Source organism: Adelges cooleyi, unplaced genomic scaffold (genome assembly GCF_023614345.1).
Source record: "Adelges cooleyi isolate 19-005CV unplaced genomic scaffold, UGA_ACOO_1.1 ACOO_flye_CR_arks_rails_tigmint_CR_PRNA_574, whole genome shotgun sequence".
Taxonomy (NCBI): Eukaryota; Metazoa; Arthropoda; class Insecta; order Hemiptera; family Adelgidae; genus Adelges; species Adelges cooleyi.
In genome coordinates this window covers 5772612-5793698 of record NW_026096268.1, presented here as the reverse complement: position 1 = coordinate 5793698, position 21087 = coordinate 5772612, and the positions used below count along the sequence as shown (strand labels likewise).

Sequence of the window (21087 nt, the reverse complement as noted above, 5' to 3'; positions counted from 1 at the left end):
AGACAAAGAGCTAAAGTCGATAAAAATGAGTATTACCCATCGAGACAATTTTAAATATTAATCATTTTGTATAGACCTTCAAAAAAAAATAACCTCCGTGAAGGGCGCCCTCGAACATGGGTTGAAATCCATAAAAGACACTGTCCTGTTCTTAACGTCATCACAAATCCCGTTAGATCATAAAGATAATCATTATGAAAATTCGCCGATAAAGTAATTTTAAAGCGAGAGTATAAAATCGTACTTATGTTGTAGACGTGTAGTGAATATAAATAAAATATTTAAAAAAAAAACCATTAGCGACTTAAAAGAAAACAAATTTAAATACTTACCAATTAATATGTATATTTGAAGTTAATAATAAAACACCGTGACGGTTCACACAATTTATAGTTCACACTGATTGGAGTGTTTTATAATCAAATTAAAATATAATTTATAATAATATGTATAATAATAGATGTATCGGTATTTTTTAAAATACTTCTAGTTGATTGTTTTTTGTGCATAACAATATATTAGTTATATATTATGCATACTTTCACTATAGTATTATAATAGCGTGTTGTCCATAGCGGAGCGTAGAGAGATGATACAAATATATAATATTAACTATTAAGTAGTCGATTGATCGTTTAAGGTCTTGATGTTTTTTTTTTTTGAAACTTAAACTGATAACACGTAGCGAGAAGTAAAAACAAACAAAAATTAATATAATTTTGAAAAAAAAATCATATGATACAATATTAATTACTGTTATGTTTTATCCAATTTGTTACATATTAATGTTTTTATGGCACGTATAAAACAACATGGACGTGTACATAATATTATATTATTTATAAACAAAATAAGGATATATATATATATATATATAATATATATATATATTATATATATTTATAAATATTAAACACTATTTGATCTTGATTAAATTTAATTATTAAATTATTATTATCTATATATTTAATTTATCAATATTTTACAAGTAAGATAGGTAATTATTATTGATTCGTGTATAGGTAAAAAATGAAATAAAAAACAACTATCAAACCAAATACTGTTGTTAATACATTTTTTTTTTTTTTAATTGATGTTAGACTGCAGTTACGATATAAGTTTTTCCTTTATTTAATGTGCCATGAAAATGATTCCACGGTAGCTTAAATAAGGGAGGAGGGCAAGCTTGGGAAGTTAAGAAGGAAGATTGTTGCTCCAGCAACCAAATTATTGGAACTAATTAATTTTTGTCCAAATTTTGTCGGAGTTTAGTAGATATAAGGCTAAACTCTTCAAGCACCTACACACCCTTGTTTGTGTCAACGTGGATCAATAAATAAATGTACAAGGCTGGGCACTAACTCGTAAAATATATAAGTTCTAGTTAAAATAATCTTAAGTAGTTTCACTCTTTAATGTTTGGATCGCCCAATTATAGTTGAATTAACTTGTCTCGAAAATAATATATAAATAATGATTCTAAAAACAATGAATACATTTAAGGCGTTAACTATTTTTGTAACCAGTTTAAGTCGGTTTACTGAGTTAATAATGTAATTTCTTTAAGTATAAATCACTAATTTGCTCTGCCTTGGTAATCATTTTAATTATGTATCCGTTAATAATATATTATTATGTTTTACCCGTCGTGCATGTTCTTTCACAGGATGATCATAAAAATAATTTGCTCGGATCTACACTTCAGACGGTCTTACTTATTCTAACCTTAGTGGTGTATCTTTATAAGAATACATACTTGTGCCCTCGACCAACCACTTAAATAACGCTTCGCTGGTTTCGAGTGGTTGACAATTTTTTTTCAACAACGTTACGCTTTTATTTGAACCCAGTTCTTATACATAGAGTAGGTATTATGTCCACATAATAATATTACACAATATATTTTATATGCATACTATTATATGATATGCTCGAACGAAAATTTAATTCACCCTTAAGTGTTTATCTGTGTTTTAAAAATAGCTATTAAGTATAACGCAAAATAAGATTATTTTTGTGTTATAATAACAAAATAGATGTTTGAAATACTAATATACATACCTACCTAAGTATAAATATTATATTCTAAATCAAATACAAATAATATTAATTGGCTCCTTAATGATATAACATAGTCTTAGTATCGATTTAAGGATTAGGATTTAATGGATTAACCATGCTTTCGGCCAACTGAAGTGTAATTAATTGTTGATTTTTGACATGAATACAGTGTTAGGTTAGGTTAGTCATAGAACGATTAGGTAATAAAGAAAACCTTAAATACCCTGCGTAGCCTTACAATACATAAAATATATAATATTATATTCAGTTATCAAATAATTGTACTTATACTGTTAAACATTATAATGTACGCTTCTCATTTATAATAAAAAATATGTACAAGGAGATGATCATTTCATGTAATGTTTTAAGTTATGTTATGTTTTAGTGTTATAATCTAGTATTATGCTTGTCTCAGAAATTTTCTTATAATGCGACATATTAATTTAAGTACTTATTATATACAGTGACACGAATATTATTATTTTGTAAGAACAATAATTCAAATTATTATTGTTTTGCTTCGTATTTAATACATAGGGTCAACATTTTAATAGTGAGACGAATTTGAACATATCTAAAGATGATGAATAAATTATTTAAATCCGTTAAGTTGTTAATCTGTGAATAAAACGTATCCCGATTTGATGTTCGTGTGTGCATAACATTATTTATTTATTTTAATTGATCATGAAAAATATTTGTAAAATATATCATTATTATACTATTATGACGAATCAATACAGCGCGTACAATAAATGCAAAATAAAAATCTAAGATATTGCGTTATCATTTTCCTTTTACATTCTTGTATTTCCACATATATCTAAATAGTTGTATTTTCGTTTTGTGAAATTAAAATTTGATTTGATATATATAGGCTCCAGTGAGGAAAATTTTTACCAGATTTATCCCTCCTTTGAAAAATTGCTTCCACTGATCAGTATCAGTTTGAGTTTGCCATCAAGCATAATATACTGATTAATATTAATTTCAAGGTAAAAACTGAAATCCTAAAGACAATGGCGTTCTTTATTAACTTATTGTATTTTCTTGACGGTATGGACTCGCAAAAAGTTTTATAGAAAAAAACATAAATACAAAAAAAAAGTGCAATCATTATTGAGAATTCAAAAAATCGCCTTGGCCTTAATCTTTATACAGTTATGTAATACGTTTATAATGAAGTTTGTTATTTATTTTATACCTGTTTTAATTATAGGATAATGCTCGTCACGCTAAAAAAAATAAGTAGTTATCAGTAATAACAATGTAAGCATACCTACTGTATATGATTAACTATAACTATTTTCGGTTTTGATTTATTTTTATTATAAATTTACTTATTGTTCCTGGACTCACGATAACTTTTTAGTTGTTAACTACTATTTCTTGATTTAGCAAATTTATAAATCATGTATCTTGCACCAAAAATACTTATTAGTTCCTAAGTACACTTTTTCTCTGCATGATTGACAGTGTTCTAGAAGCCGAAATAAGATTGGTTACGATAAAAAAATTTGCATTGGAAACCGTACACTACTGAAAATATAAATCCTCGAAACCTTACCTGATTCTTTTGTAAGTATACAACTGAGTTTTGTTAATAGTTATTAACCATAATTATATTGTAGTTTTTTTTTATTAACAAAAAAATAGTTATTTACTATGATAAGTTATCTTATATTTAATTAACTATTGACAGGTGTATAGTCAGTTTTTAATAATTATTTTAAAGTTATGAAGTTTAAAAGTTAGAATTTAATTTAAATAAAAATTACATAGTGCCGAAGCGTCAAAATAAAATTGAAAGATGAAAAATGTTCTATCCTATTGAAAAACCTATACGAAAACTTAAAACAATTTGGACGATCGTTAGTTTGGTTTCGGGAAGAGGAACGCCACAAGACATACTCGTGTTCCAATGTATTTTCTATCGAACACATTTATTTCTAAATTTAACCGTCCTCTAAAACGCGTTAAACGACAATAATTTTGAAAACTGGTATACATTTTTCAATACTTGTATATATGTAATGCATAATTGTGAGTCAATTGCAAAGTTTGAAATTTTTTTAGCCTCAATGTGGAGCTAAAATGATATTATTATAAATACAATTTTAAAAATGGGAAAATTGCACCTAGACCGTTGAATAGTTGTGGGTTACTATGTGCGAATGAACCACCAGTCAAAAAGTATCTGAAAATTATTATTATTATATTTTTGATAAATGTATAATTGCCATACTTGAGATTTTGTCTTATTTTGTTCGAATAAAAAATTGGAATGTATAAATATTTTTTGGCAACTCGGTTTCAACGTTAAACGAAACTTTTTAATGCTTTGTATCACAAGTTTTTTCACAACATACGTTGTACAATTTTTTTACAAATACAATTTACAAAAAATCTAGTCTTATGCATCGTACTTTAGTAAAACCGCTATTCAGACGGACACTTGTATAAACAGCTTGTATTATGTTCATTTTCATTTTCCTCTCAACGTTATTATGTTCTCTACTGTACAACTTTACACAGTGTGTTTCGGAATTATAAACGATCATTGTTACAAAATGCAAAAAATTGCTATTTTTATTACATGTATCATTATCTTGGAAACATTACTGGGTAATTTGTGATTGCATTCTTACACTATTTAATTCCAAGGTTGATTATACAAAATACAATTTTTTTTTTTATATTTAGTCACACAAGGTCGGCCATATCCAGGTAAGTAACAACTAACAATTAAAGACACGTTACAGATTTTTCTTTGTTTTTTTATACAAAATATTTAAAAAAATATCATTAATCTTCTCTTTTTATTATTACTAATTTATACAATTAGTGTATACTATTATCACGAAGTAATATAGGACTTGAAATACAAGTATGAGTATAAGTAATAAAAGTTATGTAGAATAACGATATATTTAGAGATTACATTTATTATAAAATTGTATTCGATGTATACACGGCAAAAGAGCTAATAGAAATTTTAGAGCTAAATGAAGATTTCATTATTTAAAATGTTTAAGTTGAAGTCCACATGAAATGTGGAAAAAACAATACTTAATCATTTATAATTTTTCTTAATCGTCATCATGAATTTTTTCTTAAAATTAAGCAAAAGTAATTTTTTTGTATTATGTTTTGGATTAGATGGAGATGATTCTAAAAAAACGGAAGACCCAAAAGGTCAGTATAGACTATACAGTTTGTAGATACCTACTGCAGGCGCGTAGGGAGGGGGTATATAGGTGTTGTAACACCAACCCCCCTCTCGGTCGTGTTATGATTTCACATTCCTACAATCTATATTATTGATATTTAATTGTTATTCAGTAAATAAATAATACGTAGCTGTATAATATGTATTCCTTAGATCATATAAGTTGTCAATTGCAAAATGAAAATATGGATTTGCCACAATCGATGGAAGTAGCTGATAGGGATCTAAAAGCAAAAGAGTCACTTCGTACAGAAGCCGAACAGAAATTCAAACAATATTACTCGAAAGCTGAGAAAAAATGTGAGTTGTTAGATATTACAATTTTATTACCTAGACTAGCAAATAATCAACGAAATCGCGTTAATATTACAACAGAATCTCCTGAAGTCTACTTTAGGGTATCAATTTTTATACCGTTTTTGGTCAATTTTTGTAAACAACTAAATGACAGATTTTTAAACCACAAGTTGTTACTGAATAATTTAATTTGTTTAATAAATGCACACAACGAAAATGAAACCGATGTTAAAGAGCTTCTAGAAAAATATTCAATAGATATCGAAGCAGATGAATATTCTGCACGGGGTGAATTCACAATTTGGCATCAAAAGATAAAATAGAAAACTCCCAAAAAGGCTATAGAAACTTTGAATGAATGTAATGAAGAAATATTCCCTACTTTTTATCGACTTTTAACAATATTAGTAACTTAACCGGTGACAACGGCAAGTAGCGAAAGATCCATACGTATTAAGAAATACAACAGGTGAAAATCGTTTAAATGGTTTGGCGATTATGAATATTCATTGTGATATAGTATTATCTACAGAGAAAATAATAAATGAACGCGACAAAAACTCGTCGTATGAATATTTAATTAATGTAAACATTACAAATTTGTATGATTGTAAGTTAAAAAAAATATATTCCCCTTTGAAATTCCTGGCTACGCGCCTGACCTACTGTATACATAAATTGGTACTCAGCTAAAGTATGAACTTCCAACGGTTACTGATTATATTTAAAAACACGTCCATAATTATCCAAAGCAACCATATGTAGTAGAATAACGGTACATTTAGAGATTACATTAATAATAAAATTATTTTAGGTGTATTGCACGACAAAGATAGTAACCAAAATATTAGATTAAAATACAAATTTAAATATTTTTAATGTATTCATTGCACAACATGTAATATGGTAAAAATAATACCCACTAAATTATTGTTTTTCAACACCATCATCATGAATTGTCAATAAAAATTAAGCAAAAAGTAATTTATTTTGTTTGTATAATGTGTTTGATTAGGTGAAGATGGTTCTCCTGCTTATGTTTTTAAATCGAACGATCGAGAAGGTCAGTATAGACTATAGAGTTTGTAGTTAACTACTGTATACATAAATTGGTACTCAGCTAAAGCAAGAAAATTTCACGATTACTGAATAAATTAAAAAAACGCTTCCATAGCACTCCGAAACAACCTTACTTAGGCCTATCGATCCTACATCCTTATATAATTTGATTATAGAAATAATAGTTGCTGTATATACGTTCTACATAAGAAGTACTTAACTAGAGACAGATACTAAATTGTACTAACATCAGTTTGATTTCAGTTTTTAAATATATATTAGTGCGTATAAAAAATATGTGATATTTACACAATTATTATTTATCTTATAACATTTTATAGATTTATTAATTGTATACTACCGCCGCAAAATAATATAGGACTTGGAATATTATTATTTATATATAAAAAATATTTAACTCTTAACGGAATCTTGATTTGAAAAATTGCACGAAACGCCATTTCAGACTCTAAAATTATTATTAAAAAATGGTTGCATTATTGTCTGTTCATTCCAAGCATAACAAAATTGGAATGTGATTTATACTTCTTACTGTACTTTAAAATTATATAACTAACAATTTTTTGTAGTGAAGCAAAGCGCTTGTTGGCATTGCTGTAATTGTTTTCTTGGAAGTGTGCGTTGCTGTTGTTGGCCAATTGTCTTTTGCGCTGAAGCCATGCCAGGTAATAATGACATAATTATTGATAATTAATCAGTTAGTATACTATATCAAACCATTATAATTGTTTTTAGACGATGAGTTAACTAATTGGTGTTCAAAAAATTGTCTTTAATTATTATGAAAACTGTTAAAGATGAGGTAAAGTAACTTAACCACTAAATAAATAAATAAAAAAAAAAAATATATATATATATAATATATATATATCATTTTTTTTAAGTACAATATAATTATCATTGATTTTCGTTAACTTTTACAAAAGTATATTTATATATTTTACTAAATTATAATAAACTTTTATTATCTGGATTATTTAAGATGACTTGTTTTTCATTATTTATACTTATAATTATAATTTTACACATTATAGTGTATACACATAATAATAAAAGACTTGTTGTAAAAAAGATATCCGAATTTTTGATATTAAATGGTTTTTTTTGTGTCAATAAGATATCACTTATCACCTAAATGTTGTTAGATATCATTGAATTCGAACTTAAAATTCTTGACCTGTCTCTTTCATTTGTCCCCTCTTGTTGTCACTCACATTAACTAAGTAACATGCAGAGCGCTCAAAATCTTAGACTTCATTAAAATCCCTTTATTGTGCCCTCGTACGACCAATTTTCGAGTATGGTTCATTTGCGTGGAACCTCCAAAGCGCAAATAGTAGGTCACAGATCGACCATGTCCCACGTAAGTTCTTAATCTTTCCAGCTTATGCATTGAAGATACCGTGTCCATCGCATAATTACCACCCTGTTGGGTGGTAGTTATGCGACTTTAGATTTATGTCAAATTTTAGTAATTATTTTAGAGTTATGAAGTATAAACATTATTTAATAAATGTAATTTATTTTTAAAAATTACATAACGTCATTACACAAATGTCGACTCGACCCGACCAATATTCACTAGCTTAAGTATTGACTTGTTAAGGTACTCCCTACGTCTAACAATTTGGTTTTCTTTGATGGGAAAAAATCTGTAGTCATGTTTATTCAATTTCACAGTATGTAATAAGGTATATATTAGACCTATTTTTAGTCGACAATTTTGACCATTAATCCCAAAAACACGCTTAATAAAACTAAATTATTAACCCTAATTTAGGGAAGAAGTGGTATGACATTTTTGTCTGAAAATAAATGTTAAAAGTGGCATGCCTAATAAATGTTTGATAAAAACATCCACTCGATTCAACAATTTTTACGAAATTATAGCAAATAAAATTTAAAGAGAAAAAAAACATTTTTAAGAAGGGTGGTCTCTATATTTAAGAGTGAAAATGGGATGATTTAAAATTGTGTTTTAAATATAAATTCAGTGATGTATAAAATATATAATTCGATTTATAATGATGTTTTTTTTTTTAAATACTTAGGCGATATTATTTTCGATAGCCTTTTTTAGATTTTAGACAGTTGTGTGGACGTCACCCCAGCAGCCCCTTTTTGAAAATCGTTTTCCAAAGGTTTGGTGGGGTGTACACATTTTTGAAATGTGATTAATAAATTGTTCAATTAAAATAACAACTACTGAAATAGTTTTCCAAAACAATTTACGATGTGAGGGTGCAAGGATGACGACGCACTTAATATAATTTAATTAAACATTAGGACTGGAGGAAATATTATGGAGTATAGTACCTAACTTCTTATATACTCAACGCACCCCAAATCCTGTTTAAAGTTCAAACTTTATGACAACAATTTAAAAGGATGTATTAAAAACTGGTTATCGACTTGTCGCAATTGTAAAAATTATTTTTATAATAACGATGTATATTAATAAATGTACATTTTCAAGTTTCAAAAGCTGATAACGCTATGGAAAATAATACAAAATATTAAATTTTGTATTTGTATAATATTCTACTATAACCTAAATAAAATTGTTTTCAACACGAAAAACTATAACATGGGTCATTGTTATTCGAATTTGTTTATTGCTAACGATATGTCTGTGGAGCCCACATTTTTACTATTTTGTATCATATCTTTATTTTCGGAAATTACGAAGAACAAATAATAAAGTTGTTGGCATCATACTTGCCAAATAGAGCATATTATTATGTTCATTACAATTTTCCTCTGTACAGTTATATGTTCACTATCGTACAACTATACACAGTGTGTTACAAAATTACAAACGATAATTGTTACAATATGCAAAAAATGGCCATTTTTCTTATAGCTGTTATTATCATGGAAACATTAATGGGTAATTTGTTATTGTATTTTTACACATTTTGATTCTCAGGTTAAAAATCTTACTATAATTATAACATTCACTTCTCTAACATAATATCCTATTATATTGATTCAAGTTAATTACTTAACGGGATTGCATGCGGTTGGTTTTTAAGGAGTTTTGTATAGGCAATATTTATGAAAAAAGTGGTTTTAGTAAATTTCGATCATGTCAATTAATTTACCGGTTAATTTGAATAGGCTTCATGGTATTATTGTAACTTAAATTATTTTGTCTGTGAGTAAAAACCATTTTAGTGAATATAACATACAATATCCGATAAGTAATCTAAAAACAGATTTGAATTTGTCATGAAGTTTACTTATAATCGGTCAGGGTATTTTTTTGATATCTTACACCTACTATGTATAAAATACGTTTAAACATTATATACAATTTTAAATTTTAAAATCAAATTTGAAAAGGGTTAAAATATAAAATTGAAAAAAGTACCCTGACCGATCATAAGTAAACTTCATGGCAAATTCAAAACTGTTTTTAGGTTGTTTATCGGATTACTGGTTTGGTCTGTGCAATGGAATAAAAATAATGTGTTTTGACTGAAAAAACCGACCGCATGCAATCCCCTTAAATACATTACTCATAATTTTTCTCACAAACTTTTGTAACCGAATATTAATTTGTATTGCTACCTACTTTTGGTTATTTATGTTTAGTCACACAATGTCGGCCAATTGATCCTGATACAACTAAAGGCACGTTATATATTTTAATTTGTTTTTTATATAAATTATTTTAAAAATTGTACTAAATATTTTACAATCACATACAATATTACTGATTTAGTGTGTACAAATGTACTTAGCAAAAAGTAATTTTATTTTAAAATGTGTTGGATTAGGTGAAGATGGATTACAGAAGTCGAAAGACCCAACAGGTAGGTATAGACTACAAAATTCATACAAGTAGTTATCTACTGTATACAGAAATTGGTACTCAGCTAAAGCAAGAAGTTTTCACGGTTACAAAACCCCCCCCAAAAAAAAACGGTCAACGATATTCGTCGTTAACATATTATAATTGACGGCCGACGCAATGACGTCATAGGTACATTCGTAATTCTCCCGTAACTCCATAAATAGTTTATTTTTCAAATTCAGTTTTCGCAATATTTTTTGTAAAATATCAAAATCAATAATTATTATTATTTTTTTGGTGATGCATGCCTTTAAATTTAAAAACACGTTCATAATTCACCGAAGCAACCATACTTAGGCCTATTGTAGTATAATAACGGTACATTTAGAGATAACATTCATAATAAAATTGTTTTAGGTGTATTGCACGACAAAGAAGGTAATCAAAATATTAAAACACAAATTAAAATATTTTAAAAGTATAAGCTGCACCATTTGTAATGTGAAAAAAATAATACCCACTAAATTATCGTTTTTCAACACCATAATCATGAATTGTCTCTTAAAATTAAGCAAAAAGTAATTTTTTTGTTTGTTTAATGTGTTTGATTAGGTGAAGATGGTTCTCTTGCTTATGTTTTTAAATCGGAAAACCCAAAAGGTCAGTATTGACTATAAAGTTTATAGTTACCTACTGTATACATAAATTGGCACTAATGCATTGTTAGTGATTTATTGTATATTAATGATTTATTATCATGAAGTAATATAGGACTTGAAGTAAAATAACCGTACTATAGAGATTACATTTATTTTAAAAATTATTTTAGACGTATTACACGACAAAAAAGATAATCAAAATATTTGAGTGAAATAAGGATTTATTATTTTTAATGTTTAAGTTGTACCATGTGAAATAAGAAAAAAATAATACCTACTGATTTTTGTTTTTAACATGATGATGATGAATAAATGTCACCTTAAGCAAAAAGTAATTTTATTTGTATAATGTGTTGCATTAGGTGGAGAATGTTCATATTCATTCAATAGTGATGATAACGAATTGGAACATCAAAGAGGTCAGTATAGACCATAGAGTTTGTAGTTAACTACTGTACACATAAATTGGTACTCAGCTAAAGCAAAAAGTTTTCACGATTACTGATTAAATTAAAAAAAACACTTCCATAACACTCCGAAACAACCTTACTTAGGCCTATCGATCCTAAATCCTTATATAATTTGATTATAGAAATAATAGTTGCTGTATATACGTCCTACATAAGGAGTACTTAACTAGAGGCAGATACTAAATTGTATTAACATCAGTTTGATTTCAGTTTTTAAATATATATTTACACAACTATTATTTATCTATATACCAATAAGCAAACAGTAATAATTTTTGTTGTATTATTTTTTGGATTAGATAGAAGTAATATGGAGTACACAGGTCAGTCTGAGTTATTTCACGTTGGGTTTTAATATATATATGTATACATATTATTTTATATAGATGTTATATAACATATATATAAATTAAGTCTTCTTAGATTTTATATAAAAATATATATATATTTTTTTTAATTATCTTATACAATTTTATAGATTTATTAATTGTATACTACTGCCGCGAAATAATATATGACTTGAAATATTATTATTTATTTATGAAAAATATTTAACTCTTAATGGAATCTGGATTTAAAAAAATGATACGAAACACTATTTCAGACTCTAAAATTGTTATTGAAAAGTGGTTGCATTATTGTGTGGTCATTCCAAACATAACAAAATTGGAATGTGATTTATACTTTTTACTGTACTTTAAAATTATATAATTATCAATGTTCTTGTAGTGAAGCATAGCGCTTTTTGGCATTGCTGTAATTGTTTTCTTAGAAGTGTGCGTTGCTGTTGTTGCCCAATTGTCTTTTGCGCTGAAATCCTCCCAGGTAATAATGACATAATTATTGGCAACTAATAAGTTAGTATACTTCTTCAAACCATTATAATTGTTTTTAGACGATGCATTGTCTCGTTGGTGTTCAAAGAATTTTCATTAATTATTATGAAAATTGTTAAAGATAAGGTAAAGTAACTTAACAACTAAATAAATAAATAAATATATACGATTTTTTTTAATTACAGAATAAATGCAAAGGTGAAAGAATATCTATATTTTTTAAGTATAATATAATTATCATTGATTTTCGTTAACTTTTACAAAAGCATATTTATATATTTTACTAAATTATAATAAACTTTTATTATCTGGATTATTTAAGATGACTTGTTTTTCATTATTTATACTTGTAATTATAATTTTACACATTATTATGTATACACATAATAATAAATTACTTGTTGTTAAAGATATCCGAATGTTTAATATTAAGTGTGTTTGCGTCAATAAGGTATGACTTGGTATGAAAGTTAACATAAACATTTTTACGAATAGGTATTTCATAAACACGTTAAACCATTTAACTATTCACTAAAGATAAGTTGATTGGTTGATTGAATTAATTTTATTAGATTTCCGTATAAGTTTTCAATTTAACTATTCACTTTTATAATTACTAATAATTAAGTCATTAGGTAAAGGATTGAACGATTTTCATCATCGTTGTTTATGATGAGGTTAACTAACCTAAACACTAAATAAATGTATAAATAAACAAATCAGGGTGTCCTACGAAGATTCGACAGTTGAAATAACTTTTGTTTTAGTGTATATTATCAATTTATTTTTTAAATTAAATTCATTTATTGTGTCCTCGTACGACCAATTCTCGAGTATGGCTTATTTGTGTGGGACCCCCGAGGCGCAGATGATAGTTCATAGATCCACCATGTCCAACGTAAGTTCTTAATATTTCCAGCTTATGCAATGAAGATACCCTGTCAATCGCATAATTACGACACTGACCTTCTAATACTCAATCCCACATCCTTTGTTGGTCTTCGGCAATCCCAAAGCCTATTCTTTTACTGTAACTTAACTTCTAAATCCATCGACACCTCAACTCTACTTTCGATTATTAACTTTAAAATTCCTTCTCGCTGTCCACGGTTCAAAATTAAATTCCTTATATCACTCTTTACTACCAACTATCTACAAAAAGAACCCATTGACCGTAAAATGGATTTAGCCAATGAGGATCCTCTGTTCTCGTGAAGGGTGACGCACCTGAAATAATATATTGCTGAGCAATGATTAAAATTGAATTCCAGTTTAGGATTGGAGGAAGTTTTATGGAGTATAGTATTATTCTCACATACTCAACCGCAACCCAAATTCTGTCTTAAATTTTAAACTTTATTATAACGTTAAAAAGGAAATATTAAAAACTGCTTATCGACTCTTCAAAATGTGCAGTAAATTATAATGATATTCAAAATGTATTTCAATAAATGTACGTTTCCAAGTTTCAAAAGTCGAAATTCTTAAATTTTTTAGTTATATAATATTTTACAAGAACCTTAATAAAATTGTTTTTAACAAGAAAAACTAAAAGATGGATCATTGTTCTCCGAAATTGTTTACTGCTAACGACTTATTTGTTTAGTCCACATGTCTTACTGTGATGAATCATATTTTTATTTCAGAAACGTACCGTGTACAAATTATATTGTTTTCGCCATCATAGGTACTTGCCAAATAGACCATATTATTATGTTCATAACAATTTTCCTCTGTACAGTTATATGTTCCGTACAACTATACACAGTGTTTTTCAAAGTTAGAAACGATAATTATTTAATAGTTTTTAATTATTTCAATATGCAAAAAATTGCTTACATTCTTACAGCTGTCATTATTTTGGAAACAATATTGGGTAAATTGTGATTCCATTTTTACACTAATTTATTGTCAGGTTGATTATACGAAATTAAAATATTACTATAATTATGACTTAAACTTTTCTAATTTAATATCATATTATATTGATTCAAGTTGACATGATGACATGAATGCATTATACATAATTGCATCACAAACTTTTATGTCCGATTATTAATTTATATTGCTACCTTATTTTTTTTTTTATATTTAGTCACCCAAGGTCGGCCATATCCAAGTAAGTAACTACTAAAAATAAGGCATTCTTCTTTTACTTTGTTTTTTATCTCATAAAATATTACTGATTTAGTGTATACTATTGAATGGCGTTATGCAGAAAACAACTATCCCACAATGTACTTTTTGGATATCATTTTAAAACAATGATAGATAGCGCTGCACTTCAATGTTGGTTTGGTTGTATTTTGTAAAATACGTAATCTAAAATTATCTATCTCGTTATACTAAACTCTCGTTTTTCTTAACTTTGATGGATAATTGCTTTTTGCATAACGCCATTCAACTATATCCAAAAAGTACATTTGTGCCTCGTGGGATGGTTTCTTTCTGCAAAACGCCATTCTATTATCATAAAGTAATATAGGACTTGAAGTAGAATAACGGTACATTTACTGATTGATTAAATTTATTATAAAATTGTTTTAGATTGTTTAGTTATTACACGGCCAAAGAGCTAATAAAAATATTAAATTCAAATAAAGATTTAATTATTTTAAATGTTTAAGTTGCAACATATAAAATGTGGAAAAAATAATACCTACTTAATTATAATTTACCTCAATAAATTTTCACTTAAAATTATGGAAAAGTAATTTTTTTGTATTATGTGTTGGATTAGATGGAGATGATTCTAAAAAAACGGAAGACCCAAAAGGTCAGTATAGAATATACAGTTTGTAGTTACCCACAGTATAAATAAATTGGTGCTTGGCTAAAGCATAAACTTCCAACGGTTACTGTCACGGCCATATTATCCAAAGCACCATACTTAGGCCTATTGTAGAAGAATAACAGTACATTTAGAGATTACATTCATAATAAAATTGTTTTAGGTGTATTTAAAAGCAAAAAAGGTAATCAGATTGAAATGTGGAAAAAATTATATCCACTAAATTATAATTTTTTTACATCATTATCATGAATTTTCACTTAAAATTAAGCAAAAAGTAATTTTTTTGTTTGTATAATGTGTTTGATTAGGTGAAGATGGTTCTTCTGCTTATGTTTTTAAATCGGAAGACCCAAAAGGTCAGTATTGACTATAGAGTTTATAGTTACCTACTGTATACATAAATTGGTACTAATGCATTGTTACTGATTTATTGTATACTAATGATTTATTATCATGAAGTAATATAGGACTTGAAGTAAAATAACCGTACATTTAGAGATTACATTTATTTTAAAAATTATTTTAGACGTATTACACGACAAAAAAGATAATCAAAATATTTGAGTGAAATAAGGATTTATTATTTTTAATGTTTAAGTTGTACCATGTGAAATAAGAAAAAAATAATACCTACTATTTTTGTTTTTAACATGATGATGATGAATAAATGTCACCTTAAGCAAAAAGTAATTTTATTTGTATAATGTGTTGCATTAGGTGGAGAATGTTCATGTTCATTCAATAGTGATGATAACGAATTGGAACATCAAAGAGGTCAGTATAGACCATAGAGTTTGTAGTTAACTACTGATGATGATGATAAATAAATGTCACCTTAAGCAAAAAGTAATTTTATTTGTATAATTAGTTAAATTAGGCGGAAAATGTTCTAATGAAAAAGAATTGAAACGGAAAGGTCAGTATAGACTATAGACTTTGTAATAAAAAAAAATAATATTTAAAACCCTTAACGATAAAAATAATACACTCTATGCGTATTTGTATTTCAAAGAGTATGGTTAAAGTTTTAAAATAATAATATACTTTTATAATATTTGACAACTCTTCTGTCGAATCGTGATTTAAAAATGACACGGAACCCTATTTCAGAGTCTAAAATTATTATTGAAAGTAGTTGCATTATTGTGTGGTCATTCCAAACATAGCACTATTGAAGTTTGATTTATACTTTTACTGTACTTTAAAATTATATAACTAACAATGGTTTTGTAGTGAAAAGATGCGTTTTTCGGCATTGCTGTAATTGTTTTCTTGGATGTGTGCGTTGCTGTTGTTGCCCAATTTGCACTTGCGCTGAAGCCATGCCAGGTAATAATAACATAATTATTGATAGTTACTAAGTTAGTAAGCTTCATTTAACTATCAAACTGTTTTTTTGTTCAAGACAAGTGGTAAAGATGAGGTAAAGTAACCTAACCGCTAAAAAAAATAAATATAAATTTATATATATAACTATTTTCTTTAATTACAGAATAAATCCAAAGGTGTAAGAATATCTATTATTTTTAAGTACAGTATAATTATCATTGATTTTTGTTAACTTTTACAAAGCATATTTATATATTTTACTAAATTATAATAAACTTTTATTATCTGGATTATTTAAGATGACTTGTTTTTCATTATTTATACTTTTAATTATAATTTTACACATTACAGTGTATACACATAATAATAATTTACATGTAATTAAAGATATATTAAATGTTTCATTTAAGGGTGTGTTTGTGACAATAAGATATCACTCAGTATGAAAATTAACATCAATATTCTTTACGAATAGTTATTTCGTAAACACGTAAACCTTTTAACTTTTTAGTAGATAAATTGAGTGGTTGGTTGAAACTTTGAACTTGAACTTTTACAAAACTATAATTATATATTTCAGCAAATTATAATAAACTTTTACTATTCGACATTTAAAACAAACAAATGTTTTTCATTAGTGTACCTATTTGAGTATACAATATGAATTAACAGATAAATATTTTGATATATTATGGTGTGTTTTGTGACCATAAGGTGGTCACATTAAGTTTTTAAAAACTATGTTTAAAATATTATAAACTATACAACTTTGATTGATGTCAGTTTTTAGTAATTATTTTAGAGTTATGCAGTATAAAAATTAAATATTGGAATTCAATATATTTTTAATATACATGCGTAATTTATACATGAGTGATTCTATTGATAACGTGTAAAAAAATCTGCAGTCATATGTTTATTCAATTTACAGTATATAATATGGTCTGATAATAAATTTAAAAGAGACATGCCTAATAAATGTTTGATAAAAATGGCACTAGATAATACCATTTTCACGAATACTAGATTCTAGACAGTTGTGTGGACGTCACAGCAGCCCTTTTTGAAAATCGTTTTCAAAGGTTTGGTGGGGTGTACACATTTTTGAAATGTGATTAATAAATTGTTCAATTAAATAACAACTACTGAATATTTTCCAAAACAATTTACGATGTGAGGGTCAAGGATGACGACACAAATTGATAGAATTTAATTAAACATTAGGACTGGAGGAAATATTATGGAGTATAGTACCTAACTTTCTTATATACTCAACAGCACCCCAAATTCTGTCTTAAATGTTAACTTTATAATCAATGTTAAAAGGATGTATTAAAAACTACTTATCGTCTTATCGAAATTGTCAGTAAATTATTATTCTTTTAAAAAGTTAGTTTAATAAATGTACGTTTCCAAGTTTCAAAAATTGATAACGCTATGGAAAATAATACAAAATCTTAAATTTTGTTTTTGTATAATATCCTACAATAACCTAGATAAAATTATTTTCAGCAAGAAAAACTATAACATGGATCATTGTTATTCGAAATTGTTTATTGCTAACGATATGTTTGTGATACTCACATTTTTTACTACAGGATGAATACAAAAGAATAAGTCGGTTTCAAATATCTGTAAAAATAGTCGAATAGTTTCAAATGTCCATGGAGTATACTTTAGACACAGTACTTACTACCGATAAACGTTGACGAGTTATTTGGAGAATTTGGATGGCGTTCTAACTAGAATACAAAACATCCAATGGTGCATATAATTGAAATTATGTTTTTTTTTTTACTTTATGGTTTTTTTTATAGTGTTGTTAACAACTATAATATTTAAAAAAGTACCCATACAATGATCTTTTTTAAAGATTGAAATAAAAATCATAAATCTGACTATTAACAGTTAAATCAGTAGTAAAAGGTAATGTATGACAATATTAAATACAAAAAGCAATTTTTTATTTTAGTTGTAAATAAATGAAACACATATGTTTGTATCTTGAGCTTTTAAGTTTTAACATATATAATTTTGTTTATCTACATACAAAATTGTTCAATTCAATCATCTGGACTTGATGCCGAGGTATGAGATGTATATAATGGCTGAGACCCTTTTTTTTGTGGCATAACATATGGTTGAGTAGCTTTGGTTTGAAGAATCGGTATTGTAGGTATATTTGTTCTGTGTTGTGGTGTTGAAGAACTGACTGGAACTTGTAAATTTGAGTTTTTAATTTGTAACTGTTGCCATTCTAGTTCGGATACTACAGAAAAAAGTTTAGATTTAGCTAAATGTTGATATTCCGGTGAAAACGTTTTAACAGTGGCGGCCAGACCATTAAAAAACAAATCAATTGGATGATCATTTCGAGTCACCTTTATTTCGCTTTTATCGCTTTCGACTAAATATTTCATTGGTACAGCGTCGCTGTTTCTGTTTTGTCTATTTTTCTGGTCTTAGAATACAAAGACTCGGGTTTTTTTGGAGATGTAGTCAATCTTTTTGGGCGCCTAGTTTTTTCCGAAACCCCTTTAGAAACATTTTTCAGCTGTTGTTCTTTTTGAGTGTTATCTATAATCTGATCAATAATGTCTCCACTTTCGTCAATAGACTCTTCACTTGAGCTTTCAGGTTCTGCTATGTTGCTGTGTGTTCCTCTTTCTTTGAAAAATGGAATAATAAATGACATGCAATCTTCGTACTTCCATTTTGTTTTTATATTGGCTGCTTGTCCACTTTTTGTGACTTTTTTTTTCAATGCCTTTCTTAATTGATCTCGAAGTGAAATCCATCTATTTTTGCATGCTGGTCCTACCAATGAAATTAAATAAAATGAATAACATAAACATTTTTTCAGATTTTTAGCTACTGGCGATCCATTAGAAAAGGTTATCATTTAACTTTCGTCTGAGGCATTTAACTGTACACTATATAGTCAAAGAGGTATGCCAAGCTATAGTAGACAATGTGTTATCAGAAGTGATGCCACAACCAAAAAAAGAAGATTGAGAGAAGATTTCGGACGATTTCTGGAAGATGCGGAACTTTCCGAATTGCTTGGGAGCATTAGACGTGAAGCATGTAGACATTTTTGCTCCTCCCAATAGTGGTTCCCAAAATTTTAATTATAAACGAACTTTTTCAATAAATTTGTTACCTTTGGTTGACGCTAATTGTAAATTTATAGTTTTCGATGTGGGTTCGCATGAGAAGAATAGTGATGGGGGAATATTTGCAAATTCGAATTTAGGAAAAGCTTTGGAAAAAAATAAGCTAAATGTGCCAAAAGACACAAATCTTCCCGGGACTCAGTACCCTTTGGAATTGTAGCAGATGAGACGTTTCCCTGTAAATCCTACCGATTAAGACCTTACCCCGGTTCTATAATTAATGGAGATCTAGAAAAACAAGTTTTCAATTACAGACTATCAAGAGCTAGGCGTGTATCAGAAAACGCATTCGGAAACTTGGTTCGAAAATTTCGGATATATTTTAGAAGTATAAAATCCCTACCTGAGAATGTGGACAATATTATATTAACCACTTGCATTTTGCATAATTATATAAAGGTTAATGTTCTAATGACTCAACATTTAGACCCAACAGAAGGAGAACCAAATTGGGGGCATTTACATAGGCAAGGCGAAAACGCCCATACTTCAGCGTTTAATGTGCGTGATATGTTTAAAACATTTTTTACCTCAGAAAATGGATCATTACCGTGGCAAAGGGATAAGTTTTTGTAAGTTATAGTGTTATATAAAAATAAAAATAAAATAAAGTTATTCATACCTGTTGTTTTTAATTGAATACCAATTTTCTTCCATATCACATCCTTGTGATTATTATCGCTATACTTTTTATTGGCCATATTATACAACTCTTCGTGTTGGCGAATTTGCTCAATTAACTTTTCATCATCCATATCAGATAATTAGAATAGTTAAAATAATGAATAACCTTTAATAATATATATTAACCAAGAATAACAAATGAATAATAATAATAATAATAACTAGAACGTGACGTTGCGTTCGCACATTCGCACTAGCCGAACGGACCAGAAGTGACCAGCAACAACACTTCAAAATATATAGTTTTTGAGAAACGTTGCCGTTCCGTGATGTTGACCTAACGCGACGTTGCCGGTAAATGTAAACGTTGCCATTCAATACATGGAAAGATATTTTGACGCGACGTTGACGTTCCGTACAGTGCGTATCGACCTTTATTTTGTTGGAAAAAAAAAAGTTGGAATATATGAATATTTTTTTTAGCAACTCAAACTTGTTTCAACGTTAAACGACACTGTTTATTACTTCGAATCACATAAGTTTTTTCACAACATACATACGTTTTTTATTTGCTTACAAATACTATAGTGTTTTGCGTCATACTTTAATTGATCCGTTTGTCAGAGGGATAATTTCCTAAAACAGCTAGTATTATGTTCATTTTCATTTGCTTTGCAACGCTTTAAGTTCTTTTTGTCGTACAACTTGACGGTGTTTTTTAGAGCTACAA

General features: G+C 27.6%; 2 protein-coding genes and 1 pseudogene across 7 annotated transcripts; 2 read left to right on the top strand and 1 right to left on the bottom strand.

Moving 5' to 3' along the window:
• Window positions 1–4523: 4523 nt before the first annotated feature.
• LOC126843038 (uncharacterized) lies at window positions 4524–16799 on the top strand. 5 transcript variants are annotated; one of them, XM_050580335.1, is made up of 10 exons: window positions 14188–14310; window positions 14530–14553; window positions 15175–15210; window positions 15389–15409; window positions 15543–15584; window positions 15946–16002; window positions 16097–16144; window positions 16462–16557; window positions 16634–16651; window positions 16721–16799. In XM_050580335.1, exons 1-9 carry the CDS (start codon window positions 14256–14258, stop codon window positions 16642–16644), a joined length of 390 nt encoding a protein of 129 aa, XP_050436292.1. In that variant the 5' UTR covers window positions 14188–14255; the 3' UTR covers window positions 16645–16651; window positions 16721–16799. The 5 variants fall into 5 exon arrangements, 4 of the variants coding, with proteins under 4 accessions (XP_050436290.1, XP_050436292.1, XP_050436291.1 ...); XM_050580334.1 differs by having other exon boundaries at window positions 15537–15584; XM_050580336.1 differs by lacking the exons at window positions 15389–15409; window positions 15543–15584.
• Window positions 9442–12640, top strand: LOC126843039 (uncharacterized). 2 transcript variants are annotated; one of them, XM_050580338.1, is made up of 10 exons: window positions 9442–9560; window positions 10268–10306; window positions 10453–10488; window positions 10887–10907; window positions 11082–11129; window positions 11491–11547; window positions 11898–11921; window positions 12328–12423; window positions 12494–12560; window positions 12620–12640. In XM_050580338.1, exons 1-9 carry the CDS (start codon window positions 9443–9445, stop codon window positions 12532–12534), a joined length of 480 nt encoding a protein of 159 aa, XP_050436295.1. In that variant the 5' UTR covers window position 9442; the 3' UTR covers window positions 12535–12560; window positions 12620–12640. The 2 variants fall into 2 exon arrangements, with proteins under 2 accessions (XP_050436295.1, XP_050436296.1); XM_050580339.1 differs by lacking the exons at window positions 10268–10306; window positions 10453–10488.
• A 1680-nt stretch (window positions 16800–18479) lies between the features above and the next one.
• On the bottom strand, window positions 18480–20624 carry LOC126843240 (uncharacterized; annotated as a pseudogene).
• Window positions 20625–21087: the final 463 nt, after the last annotated feature.

What these genes read in the sequence shown, in the direction of transcription:
- LOC126843038 (XM_050580333.1), top strand. Translation starts at nt 4,572, where the DNA reads ATGTTCTCTACTGTACAACTTTACACAGTGTGTTTCGGAATTATAAAC. An exon ending in TATCTTGGAAACATTACTGG is followed by an intron (nt 4,690 to 4,767) that starts GTAATTTGTGAT and finishes TTTTATATTTAG; the next exon opens with TCACACAAGGTCGGCCATAT. An exon ending in AAAAACGGAAGACCCAAAAG is followed by an intron (nt 5,260 to 5,446) that starts GTCAGTATAGAC and finishes TGTATTCCTTAG; the next exon opens with ATCATATAAGTTGTCAATTG.
- LOC126843039 (XM_050580338.1), top strand. Translation starts at nt 9,443, where the DNA reads ATGTTCACTATCGTACAACTATACACAGTGTGTTACAAAATTACAAAC. An exon ending in TGATCCTGATACAACTAAAG is followed by an intron (nt 10,307 to 10,452) that starts GCACGTTATATA and finishes GTGTTGGATTAG; the next exon opens with GTGAAGATGGATTACAGAAG. An exon ending in TAAATCGGAAAACCCAAAAG is followed by an intron (nt 11,130 to 11,490) that starts GTCAGTATTGAC and finishes GTGTTGCATTAG; the next exon opens with GTGGAGAATGTTCATATTCA.